Source organism: Mustelus asterias, chromosome 21 (genome assembly GCF_964213995.1).
Source record: "Mustelus asterias chromosome 21, sMusAst1.hap1.1, whole genome shotgun sequence".
Classification (NCBI taxonomy): Eukaryota; Metazoa; Chordata; class Chondrichthyes; order Carcharhiniformes; family Triakidae; genus Mustelus; species Mustelus asterias.
The window spans coordinates 60,719,114-60,732,262 of record NC_135821.1 but is presented as its reverse complement, the minus strand read 5'-3'; the positions used below and the strand labels follow the sequence as shown (position 1 = coordinate 60,732,262).

The following is a 13,149-nucleotide window of genomic DNA, read 5'->3' as shown; positions in this document are numbered from 1 at the left end:
GGCATTCATATGGTGCCGTTAAAATAGTGAAACGTCCCAAGGTTTTGCATAACCTAATGCATTTGGTTAAACATCTCACCCTGACGCTGCAGCTCTCCCTCATTTGGGAGCGTCAACCAGGTATTTATGCCCAAGTCTCTGAAGTGGGACTTAAGAGGGTTTTTTTCTAAACATCTGATGCATGCAATTCATTGCCTGACCCATTACAAAGATGTATTTCTGTTACAGTTGGAGATCTGTACCAGGAGCAGCAGCAGCACCAGCAGAAACAGCAAGTGTTGGGACGTCTCCTGCACAAGCGATGGGATCTGGAATCACTGCTTGCCTGTGACATCCGTCTGCTTAGCTGTACACGGTGAGAAGCCATCGCCTGGAAAAGACAAGACAAGAGGGGGGTTTCTCCCACTAAAACTACACTGAGTATCAATGTAATTTATTTATTAGTCACAAGTAAAGCTTACATTAACACTGCAATGAAGTCACTGAAATTCCCCTAGTCGCCACAGCCTTTTCGGGTCAATGCACCTAACCAGCATGGAGCACCCGAAGGAAACCCATACAGACACGGGGAGAATGTGCAAACTCCACACAGACAGCCACCCAAGTAGTGATAGTAGCCACATTTTCTCAGGTTTAATAAGCAGCAGTGATCTAAACATTTCCACTTTGTTCTGATGAAAGGGTATCGAGTTGAAGCATTGACTCGGTTTGCCTCCTCACAGATGCTGCCTGACCTGCTGAATGTTTCCAGCATTTTGGGTTTTTATTTTATATTAAACGCTTGTAGTTTTCTTAGTGAACTCAGAAAAGCAGTGATTCTTTTTTCCCCCCCAGTGAAAGTGCTGGCTCTTTCAAGGGTAGGATTTGATGGGATCAGTTTTCCTCCAGTATCTCTCGCAGCAGCCTTGCATAAAGAGTAAGTGTTAGCAGAACTTGAGAACTTCCTGTCCTCAGTACTATGTTAAGCTGTGTTTTTGTTCAATGAACTATCAAGAGGCATTATCACTAATGTTCTCCAGGGGAGGAAATCTGCCATCTTTAGCTGATCTGGCTTACATATTTCATTTTTAATTCATTCATGGAACACGAGTGTCACTGGCTGGCCAGCATTCATTGCCCATCCCTAATTGCTCAAGGTCTGTTGAGAGTCAACCACATTGCTGTGGCTCTGGAGTCACATTTAGGCCGGACCAGGTAAGAACAGCAGATTTCCTTCCCTAAAGGACATCAGTGAATCAGAAGGGTTTTTCCAACAATTGACAATGGTTTCATGGTCATCAGTAGATTCTTAATTCCAGATGTTTTATATTGAATTAAAATTCCACCATCTGCTGTGGTGGGATTCGAACCTGGGTCCCCAGAATATTAGCTGAGTTTCTGGATTAATTGTCTAGTGATAATACTACTAGGCCATCACCTTGCCATGTGACTCCAGGTCCATAAGCTGACTCAACTTCCCCTTGAAATGGTCGAGTAAGCCACTCAATTGTTTCAAAGTGCTACAGAGAAAAGCACATTATATGCATCTACACCACAAGGACTGGAGTGTGGCTCAAGAAGCCATAAGACATAGGAGCAGAATTAGGCCACTTGGCCCATCGAGTCTGCTCCTCTATTCAATCATGGCTGATTTTCTTTTTCTCATCCCCACTCTCCTGCCTTTCCCCCATAACCCCTGATCCCCTTATTAATCAAGAACCTATCTTTCGCTGCCTTAAGGACACTCAATGACCTGGCCTCCACAACCTTCTGCAGCAAAGAGTTCCGCAGATTCACCACGCTCTGGCTGAAGAAATTCCTCCCCATCTGTTTTAAAGGATCGTCCCTTTAGCCTGAGGTTGTGCCCTTTGGTTCTAGTTTTTCCTACTAGTGGAAACATCCTCTCCATGTCCACTCTATCCAGGCCTCACAGTATCCTATAAGTTTCAATAAGATCCTCCCTCATCCTTCTAAACTCCAATGAGCACAGACCCAGAGTCCTCAACCATTACTCATACGACAAGCTCTTCATTCCAGGGATCATTCTTGTGAACCTCCTCTGGGCCCTTTCCAAGGCCAGCACATCTTCCTTAGATATGGGGTCCAAAACTGCTCACAATACTCCAATGGGGTCTGACCAGAGCCTTATACAGCCTCAGAAGTACATCCCTGCCCTTGTATTCTAGCCCTCTCAGCATGAGTGCTAACATTGCATTTGCTTTCCTAACTGCCAACTGAACCTGCATGTTAACCTTAAGAGAATCTTGAACAAGAACTCCCAAGTCCCTTTGTGTTTCTGATTTCCTAAGAATTTCCCCATTTAGAAAATAGTCTATGCCTCCATTCCTCCTTCCAAAGTGCATAACCTCACACTTTTCCACATTGTGTTCCATCTGCCACTTCTTTGCCCATTCTCCTAACCTGTCCAAGTCCTTCTGCAGCCCCCCTGCTTCCTCAATACTACCTGTCCCTCTACATATCTTTGTATCATCTGCAAACTTAGCAACAGTGCCTTCAATTCCTTCCTCCAAATGGTTAATGTATATTGTGAAAAGTTGTGGTCCCAGCACCGAACCCTGAGGCACACCACTAGTCACCGGCTGCCATCCTGAGAAAGACCCCTTTATCCCCACTCTCTGCCTTCTGCCAGTCAGCCAATCCTCTATCCATGCCAGAATCTTACCCTTAACACCATGGGCTCTTAACTTATTTAAGTCTCCTATGCGGCACCTTGTTAAAGGCCTTCTGGAAATCTAAATAAATCACGTCCACTGGCTCTCCATCTAACTTCCATTTTACCTCCTCAAAGAACTCGATTTGTCAGACATGACCTCCCCTCAGATGAGGCAGCTCACCTCATCTTCTCAAGGGCAATCAGGGATGGACAATAAATGCTGGCCTTGCCTGCAATGCTCACATTTGAGGGATGCATAATACAAAAAGTGAAACATCAGAGAAGCAGTCAATGTGATGGATGAGCATAGCACTAGCCCACTTGAGTCACAACGAAGTCTCACTCCACTTTTCCTCAGCATGCATTCGGAGTTTGATATCTAGTTTACATTTTACTTGTTTGGAGTCAATGGAAAACCCAGTGATACTTCACATCGACACTAAACTATCAACCAAATGCGCTATTAGTGGCCATTTGTCCAAGGGATGTGGAGCACTGCCTTGGAAGACTTTAAAAAAAACCAAACACATATACGTATAAACATCATTAAGGGATCCTAAAAGGGTGGATAGATGGAGAGGGGCAAAAAGATTCCACTGACCAGGGTTGGAGGGGGGCTAGTAATAGGAGATTTAAGGTAATTGACAAAAGAACCAGAGGTGAGATGAGGCAACTGTTTTTATTGCAGCACAATGTTATAATCTCAAACACACTACCTGAAGGTGTGGGTGGAATCAGATTCAATAATAAATTTTCAAAGGGAATTATATAAATGTATAAAAGGGAAAGAAATTGCAGGGTCATGGGGTAAGAGCAGGGGCGAAGGACTGATTCGATAGCTCTGTCAAAGAGACAGCATGTGTGCAATAGGCTGAATGGCCTCTTTCTGTGCCTTATCATACTAATATGAAGAAACAAAGCCAATAAAGACATTTATAATATTTTTTTAAAATTTGCTCTCAGTATTTTGGTATTGTTGGTAAGGATGGCATTTATTACCCACCCCCTGTTGCCCATGGGAAGGTGAAGCATCTCTGGAATGCCAGATTATAACCATGTGCTGAAGGTTCTCCCACAGTGCTGTCAGGATTTTGACCCAGTGACATTTTTTTATTCATTCGTGGGACCTGGGTGTCACTGGCTGGCCAGTATTTATTGCCCATCCCTATTTTCCCTTGAACTGAGTGGCTTGCTAGGCCATTTCAGAGGGCAGTTGAAAATCAACCACATTGCTGCGGCTCTGGAGTCACATGTAGGCCATATTTCCTTCCCTAACGGACATTCGTGAATCAGATGCAGTTTTCCAATAATCAACAATGGTTTCATGGTCATCAGTAGATTCTTAATTCCTGATACCTTTTATTGAATTCAAATTCCACCATCTGCCGTGGCAGGATTTGAACCTGGGTCCCCAGAACATTAGCTGAGTTTCTGGATCAACAGTCTAGCGATAATACCACTAGGCCATTGCCTCCCCATAGTGTTCCCATGTGCCTGCAGCCCTTGCCTTCAAGGTGTTGGAGGTCACAGGTTTGGGATGTGCTGTCTAAGAAGCCCTGACAAGTTACTGGAGAAATACTGCTATATGGGAGATTAACCATTGGATTTGTGCTCTACTTGGCTAAACAGCCAATAAAAAATTTCACCAAATGAAAACTTGAAAGCATTAGCATCAGCGTATGAGTGAATAGATGCTACTTTCTGGAATACCATCAATAACCAGCAGCAAAACTATTCTCATTGATATTGTACCTTCAACATAGTAAAACATTCCAAGGACAACATTTACCTCGATCACATAAGGAAATAAGTCACCTGGACAAAAGCATGGGCAGAGAGGTAATTTATAAGTGGCATTTTAAGGAGCGAGAGAAAGAGGTATAAGAAGCAAATTCCAGATCTCAGCTTAGAAAGCTGAAGACACAGCTACCAACAGTGGGGCGATGAAATTTGAGGTTGTGCAGGAGGCCAGAATTAGAGAACGCCAAAGGTTTCCTAGGGTTATAGTGAGGAAATAGAATAAAATCATCAACTGGTAAAGGACATCAAAGGCAGCAGGATCCTCTGCTGGTCCTGCTGCCCCTAAGGCAAGGTAATTCAGAGCTAGCTCTTATCATGTGCGCATGACATTCAGACAAGGCGGCATAGCACCAGTGGCCAGCTTCGTCACCTTGATGTCTGATAACTATAGTTAAGAGTCCAAGATGATAGCCAGCACCACAAGGATAAGCTGCTCACCCATGTTAATCTGAAACACTTCCTCAGTCAGAGTCCATGTTGGGTCGGAGATGCTTTGGTTTGAGAAAAGCGGTTGAATTATCCCCAAGTTAACATCTACGGCAGTCTTGAATGGGATGGCTAGATGGTAAAGCAACTTAGTCTTCCCTTTTCTTGTTGCACACAGCTTGACGTTTTGTGGAACTACTCGTTACAGATCCAGAACAATTTACACAACAGGAAATGTTACAGTGCAATGTAGTTTAACCAACTACCAGCAGGATATTGCACAGGTCATATTCCTACGCATTGTGTAAAATTTGTAAGACATTTCCCATGAGAAACCTTGTACCTTGGGCAGTGACCAATTTTTGACAAGTCTCAAACACTTGTTTAAAAGCTTCAATTCATTCTCCAAACTTGGAGAATTCCGTCATTAACTGCAAGAATAACGGTTTGCATTTATGTAACATCTTTAATGGAGTAAAATATTCCAAACCTCCATCAATAACATTTGTCACAGAAATATTGTGACAGGTGTCCAGAAGCTTTGTCAAAGAGATGGGTTTTAGGGAATGCCTTAAGGGAAGAAAGAGGAGAGGGAGAGTTGGAGAGGTTTAGGGAAGTAATTCCAGAGTTTAGGCGCAAACAGTTAAATTGCTGCTAATTGTAGACCAAATGAAAATCTGGGATAGGCAAGAGTGTAGAATTGGAAGAGCTCAGAGATCTCTATGCATTTCAGGTCTGGAGATTAAGAGATAAGGAGCAGCAAGATTACGGAAGGATTAAAAAAACAAAGATGCTTATTTTAAAATCTAGGTTTTGCTGGGGCAGGAGCCAGTGTAGGCCAATGAACACAGGGGTGATGGGTGAACCGGAATTTGTACAAGTGACGCTATGGGCAATGGAGTGTTCTCTGAGCTCAAGTTTACTCAGGATGCGAGGTGAGAGTCTGACGAGGGAAGCATTGGGTTTTTTAAGTCTCGTGGTAAAAAGGGTCTGAACAGCTGAGGAGATGAGGCAGGAGCAAGGATTATTGTGGCTGTAGATTTACATTCCTCAACCAAGGTTCCTAAGAATACAGGCAGCTTGATGTCTCTCCTATGGTTGGTAAGATTACAATGGGGATGGGGGAGGGGGGGGGGGAAAGAGTGCAGGTAGGCAGCGGGCACAGCCCACGACATTTTACAAGCCCCCCCCCCCCCCCCCGAAAATTCACCACTGAGACAGAGTGTAAAACCTAGCCCTTAGAGACACAAAAATAAGCAAGGAGGTCTCTTTTCGACTAGAGACCAAATGCAGTTTTAGTGATAGCTTTGTGGAACCCCTGACCCACAGTTCCCAGTCAGCTGTCATTTGAACTCTCTGCCCCATTCCCAACTTGACTTCTCTGCCGTGGATTCCTTCACCATTCCAATGGAAGTCAACACTCCAGCCTTCTAGACTCAACTTCTGAGTTTGACTATTCCAAATCGTAACATTTGTCTCCTGTTTTTGGATGGCAACTGTTGGTAATAATTCCACTATGTCATTCACACCTCTTCTAGGCCCATCTTTTGTTTCTTTACTTATCCCATTGCTATCTCCTTTTGACTTACACCACCATGCCTTTTGTCAAATAAGATCTTAGAATCATAGAATCCCTACGGTGTGAAAGGAGGCCATTCGGCCCATCAAGTCTGCCCCAACCACAATCTCACCCAGGCCCTAGTCCCGTAACCCCACATATTTATCCTGCTAATCCACCTGACACTCTTCATCTGTCCTCCACACTACTAAAGGCCTTTTTGTTGTTTTTCCCCCATCTTTCCCCTGCCTCTGTACTTGCTTAACTCTAGTTCTGATCGGAAACAATAACTGTTTCTCTCTCTCTCTGGACAGCTGCTGTCTCACTTGTTGAGTATTTCCAGCTTTTTTGGTTCAGAGATGCACATTGGCCAGAGCATTGGCGAGAAGCCTCACTGCCCTTCTTTGATATGATGTGGAGATGCCGGCATTGGACTGGGGTAAACACAGTAAGAAGTCTCACAACACCAGGTTAAAGTCCAACAGGTTTATTTGGTAGTACAAGCCACTAGCTTTCGGAGCGCTGCCCTTTCATCAGGTGAGTGGGAGAAATTTGATTACCTGTAAAGACTCGCATGGTTTGGAGGGTAAGTCTTATGAGGAAAGGTTGAGGGAGCTAGGACCTTTCTCTTTAGAGCGGAGGAGGTTGAGAGGCGACTTAATAGAGGTTTATAAGATGATGAGGGGGATAGAGTGGACGCTCAGAGACTATTTCCTCGGGTGGATGTAGCTGTTACTAGGGGGCATAACTATAAGATTCATGGTGGGAGATATAGGAGGGATGTCCGAGGTAGGTTCTTTACTCAGAGAGTGGTTGGGGTGTGGAATGGACTGCCTGCTGTGATAGTGGAGTCGGACACTTTAGGAACTTTCAAGTGGTTATTGGATAGGCACATGGAGCACACCAGAATGATAGGGAGTGGGATAGCTTGATCTTGGTTTCGGACAAAGCTCGGCACAACATCGAAGGCTGAAGGGCCTGTTCTGTGCTGTACTGTTCTATGTTCTATGTATGTTCTATTCCAACCATTATTTTGTAAATTGAGTTTATGTCTTTATATGCCCTGTTTGTGAACAGAACTCCCACTCATCTGATGAAGGGGCAGCGCTCTGAAAGCTAGAGGCTTGCACTACCAAATAAACCTGTTGGACTTTAACCTGGTGTTGAGAGACTTCTTTGAAATGCCAGGGCAGGCACCTTGGGTTGGAAAGTGTTTGGAAAGACGGCGCTTCTGACAGCACAGCACTCCCTCGGACCTTGGAGTCAGTATGAGCTCAGATCAGTGAAGGGGAATTTGAATGCACAACCTTCTGACTCAGAGGCAGGAGTACATGGACTATAGAGGTCGATGGGGAACATACAATATAGTGCCCCGTATTTGTATCCCGGAATTGCAACCTGAAAGTTGCAGAGGCAAAGCCGTACAGTCTTGGGAGGGACACAATAGTCTCAGTGAAATTGTCCACTGTACCTTGTACTGAAAAGATAAGCGAGATTATAATGTTACATTGTACATCATAGTTTTTTTTTTATTAAGCGAAACTGTAACCATTTATGCTACAGTTGTTAAAACCTGCGACAATCGCTGCCTTTTTTATTCAAACTCTGCCGGGATATATTTTCCTGACACATCGACGGGAGACACAGAATAGACATTTTCAAAGCGGGGGGGGGGGGGGGGGGAAAGAGTTGCTCTCACATCAGAGTCACCAAATAAATTGGCCAGAGATTCTCCAGAAAACACGCCTGCGAATGTCACAATGGGTCAAAATAAGACGCCCAAACACTGGCTCATTAGGCAAGGATTAGTTAGCAGTACTTACAGTCGCTAAATCATATTTGGACTTGTTGCAGGATTGGCAGGCATGTTTCCCTCTTCCTTATTCGAAATCCATCCTTTCATTTCCCCTCCTGGGTTTTTTTTTTCCACTGAAATATATATTTGATTGAAGATGCCAGTTTCAGCATGTGGGAGACGCATGCGTGGTCATTCCAGCTCTCCTTAGCCAATGTGAATATTCTCCCCACTTTGCTGCCTTTCCCTTTCTCCTTGTCTGCCTGTTTGCTAAACAATAATTACAGGCAGGGCTGCATTTGGGCGAGTGCTGATTCGGGATTTGCATTAGCCTCCTCGTCGTGGAGAGGTGCCTTCCTCTCTGATCGAGATCACTTTTGATTTTTAAAAGCGTGCGAGGCTGGGTCGCCGCAGAACAATTTGCCTTTCGGCTGTTCAGGTTTCAACTTTCAATCGGTGCTTGTTCATGTAGGAACGTTTACTACATGCCTGTGTACCTTACTACAGCGAAGTTAACCCATTGGACATCAATCCACTGGCACTCAGTGCATCCCTACTTGGACTTCACTGGGTCCAAACTGACCTTGTTGTATTTTGCCTCCGTGTCCATCCCTGACCATCTTTGATTTCTGCCCGACCACCCCCATCCTTTATTAAAGTTCAGCCTCCACATGATTAAATGCTTCCAGGACTTCACCCCTCCCTACCCCTGCAATCTCCTCCAGAATTCAATCCCTTCCCCAAGACGGGTCTCTTCACCTGCCTGCAGCCATTTGTGCACCAACTCTCTCAAATTGACTCACTTTTGGCTGCTTAGACTCATGCTTTCAGTTCCCTCCTTAAACTCTTCCAACCTCCATGTCCCCTCTTGCAACCTCCGTCTCCCTTCCCTGTTATAAAACCTAACACTTTGGCAGATATTTTGGGCCACCCTCTATGGCTCAGCACATGTTTTCCACACCTTCTGTGAAGACCCTTGGGCCTTTTAGATATGTTAAAAGGCATTATATAATTCAAAGTTTTTATTAGATTGCCATTGTTATTTGTTACCCACCTCCCCAATTAATTGATTGATTGTTAACATTCTGCTTTGCACACAGTGAATTACTTTTGAAATGCATCATTGTTGTTACGCAGGCAAACGTGGCTGCCAATTAAAACACAACAAAATGCCTACAAATAGCAATGAGATAAATGGCCACTTAATCCGTTCTTTGCTTTTGGTGATGTGGGAGGAATCGTGGGCAGGATACTAGAACACTCTATTTTTACATGTTAAACACATTCACAAAGGCTTTAATTCTATTTAGCCCCTTTCTCTTATTCCCTCCCTTATTCTTAAAGACCATGGATTCGAAGAAAGCTGTTTTAAATTTTTATTTCTGGTAACGTTGAGACAATATGTGAACAGAAAGATATCAACAGCACCGGCAGAGACAGAAATCATGCCATTTGTTTGACCTCACAGGATCATGCATTCTGATGTAACAGGGGAGGTGATGGCCTAGTAGTATTATCGCTAGACTATTAACCCAGACACTCAGCTAATTCATAGATTCATAGAAACTAGAAGCATGAGTAGGTGATTTGGCTCTTCGAGCCTGCTCTGCCATTCATTTTGATCATTGCTGATTATCAAATTCAATATCCTGATTCCCCATCCCTCCCATATCCCTTGATCCCTTTAGTCCCTAGAGCTGCACCTGATTTCTTCTTGAAATCAGACAACATTTTGATCTCAACTACATTCGGTGGTAGTGAATTCCACACATTCACCACTCTTTGGGTGAAGAAATTTCTCCTCACCTCAGTTCTAAAAGGTTTACCCATTATCCTCAAATTATGACCCCTAATTCTGGACTCCCCCACCACTGGGAAAATTCTTTCTGAATCTACCCTGTCTAATCCTGTTAGAATTTTGTAAGTTTCTATGAGAACCCCCTCACTCTTCTAAACTCCAGTGAATATAATCCTAACCGACTTAGTCTCTCAGCTAATGTCTCCCTTAGTTAATGTTCTGGGGACCGGGTTCTGCTATGGCAGAAGGTTGAATTTGAATTCAATAAAACAAATTTGGTATTAAGAGTCTACTAATGATCATGAAACCATTGTCAATTGTTGGAAAAACTCATCTGGTTCATTAATGTCCTTTAGGGAAGCAAATCTGCTGTCCTTACCGGTCTGCCTTACATGTGACTCCAGAGCCACGGCAATGTGGTTGACTCTCAACTGCCCTTGGGCAACTAAGGATGGGCAATAAATGCTGGCCAGCCAGTGATGTCCTACGAATGAATAAAAAAATGTATGCACTGTAAGATCATTCTATTTTATAGAAACATAGAACCATAGAAAAACTACAGCACAAACAGGCCCTTCGGCCCACAAGTTGTGCCGAACACATCCCTCCCTTCTAGACCTACCTATAACCCTCCATCCTATTAAGCTCCATGTACTCATCCAGGAGTCTCTTAAAAGACCCTATTGAGTTTGCCTCCACCACCCCTGACGGCAGCCGATTCCACTCGCCCACCGCCCTCTGTGTGAAAAACTTACCCCTAACATCTCCCCTGTACCTACCCCCCAGCACCCTAAACCTGTGTCCTCTCATAGCAGACATTTCCACCCTGGGAAAAAGCCTCTGAGAGTCCACCCAATCTATGCCTCTCAACATCTTATACACCTCTATTAGGTCTCCTCTCATCCTTCGTCTCTCCAAGGAGAAAAGACCGAGCTCCCTCAGCCTATCCTCATAAGGCATGCCACTCAATCCAGGCAACATCCTTGTAAATCTCCTCTGCACCCTTTCAATCTTTTCCACATCCTTCCTATAGTGAGGCGACCAGAACTGAGCACAGTACTCCAAGTGGGGTCTGACGAGGGTCTTATATAGCTGCATCATTATCCCCGGACTCCTAAACTCAATCCCTCTATTGATAAAGGCCAGCACACCATACGCCTTCTTAACCACCTCCTCCACCTGCGGGGCCGATTTCAGAGTCCTATGGACCTGGACCCCAAGGTCCTTCTGATCCTCTACCGTACTAAGAGTCTTTCCCTTTATATTGTACTCCTTCATCCCATTTGTCCTACCAAAATGGACCACAACGCATTTATCTGGGTTGAAGTCCATCTGCCACTTGTCCGCCCAGTCTTGCATCCTATCTATGTCCCTCTGTAACTTCTGACATCCCTCCAGACTATCCACAACCCCACCAACCTTCGTGTCGTTGGCAAACTTACCAACCCATCCCTCCGCTTCCTCATCCAGGTCATTTATGAAAATGACAAACAGCAAGGATCCCAGAACAGATCCCTGGGGCACACCACTGGTGACCGACCTCCATTTAGAAAAAGACCCATCTATACCGACTCTCTGCCTCCTTTATGATTACAGTGTTTGTGGTTTGGGAAAAGTGATACACTGAAGTTTCTTATTATGGGTTGTACTCCAATTGGAAGAAATGTGGGTTTAACCGTTGAGACAGTTTTCTTGTTCATGGTCCATTTTTCATATTTTCTTTCTGACTATTTTGTCTTTTTTGTTATTATCACTCCAAAGTTCCTAAATTTGTCTGAAGATCTCCATCCTTTAGAATGTCTGGTGTACATCTTCCTGATTGCTAGAAATTCAAGTCTGCTTGTCCCGATCTCCGTTCCAGAAAACTAATGAAGTGTAACAAGCCCCAATCCCCCAAAAATACCTCAACAACTCCCAAAATGATCACTGTTGCAATTAAGAAAAACATCGGTATTGGCAATGCCAAAACAAAATGCAAAATCGTTTTGGAATGGATATCAGGAGCACATGAACAATGTTGAACCCTGGTGGTCGATTTGGGGGCTTAGCTGCTGGGTCCTGAATTTGAGTCAGAAAAATTATCTTGAATGTCTTTGCTAAGTCATGGGAGGTGTCATTTCGTTCTCCAACCAAATCAGGACATTTGCATGATAGTTTCTGAGGTGTGTAATCAACCAGAATTTGCCTTTCCATCCCCACTAGTTCCTGTGGGTTCACATTCATTGAGATTGTTCCCATTCACCTGGCCTTAATGGTTTTCTTTGGCTCCCAGGCTCTAATGTCTCCAATTTAAAACTATTATTCTCAAGTCTAAAACCATCCCAAAAATCTCTGTAACTTCATCCAGTTCTGCATCTCCTCCCCAGAACTGATTCTGACCTCATGTGAAGTCTTCCCTGCCTGTCTGTAACATTATAGATGGCGGCATCTTCAGCTGTCTGGACTCAATGCTTTGCAATTTGCTCCCTAAAGTTCTCAGCTTCTCCACTTTCCTGCCCTTCTTTAAGACCCTCCTTCAAACTCGCTGGATTTGATGGACTAGAATGCCATAACCATGTCGTGCACGAGAGAGAGGACCACCTTGTACGGACAGAAAGTACTTGCTGTCAAAAGCCGACTCAAATTGAAGCACTCTAGTTCTTGGCTAATGTGTATGGATACAAGTCATGAAGAAAATGGTTGACCTGAAGAGTAGTATTAAGGTAATCAAAGGGCCCAGCTTTAAAATGAACTAACCAGAGGGGACATGAAGAAACATGTTTTACGTCGTGAGTTGTGATCAGGAATGCACAGCTTGAGAGTGTGGCAGAGGGAGATTCAACTGTAGCTTTTAACAGTGAATAGAATCATTTTTTTATTTATTAGTGTCACAAGTAGGCTCACATTAACACCATGATGAAGTTACTGTGAAAATCCCCCAGTCACCACACTCTAGCGCCTGTTCGGGCACACTGAGGGAGGATTTAGCACGGCTAATGCACCTAACCAGCATGTCTTTCAGACTGTGGAAGGAAACCGGAGCACCGGGAGGAAACTCACACAGACACGGAGAGAACGTGCAGACTCTGCACAGATAGTGACCCAAGCCAGGAATCGAACCCGGGTCTCTGGCGCTGTGA

At 44.2% G+C, this 13,149-nt stretch overlaps 1 protein-coding gene across 1 annotated transcript in view; it reads right to left on the bottom strand.

The window, feature by feature from the left end:
• LOC144508898 (regulator of G-protein signaling 17-like) overlaps positions 1 to 8,595 on the bottom strand; it is a 20,229-nt gene extending 11,634 nt beyond the window's left edge. The window contains exons 1-2 of the mRNA XM_078237111.1: positions 8,261 to 8,595; positions 243 to 370 (exon numbers count right to left, since the gene is read on the bottom strand). Of these exons, the coding sequence (XP_078093237.1) occupies positions 243 to 367 (125 nt within the window). The 5' untranslated portion in view covers positions 368 to 370; positions 8,261 to 8,595. The remainder of the gene's footprint in view (positions 1 to 242; positions 371 to 8,260) is intronic.
• Positions 8,596 to 13,149: the final 4,554 nt, after the last annotated feature.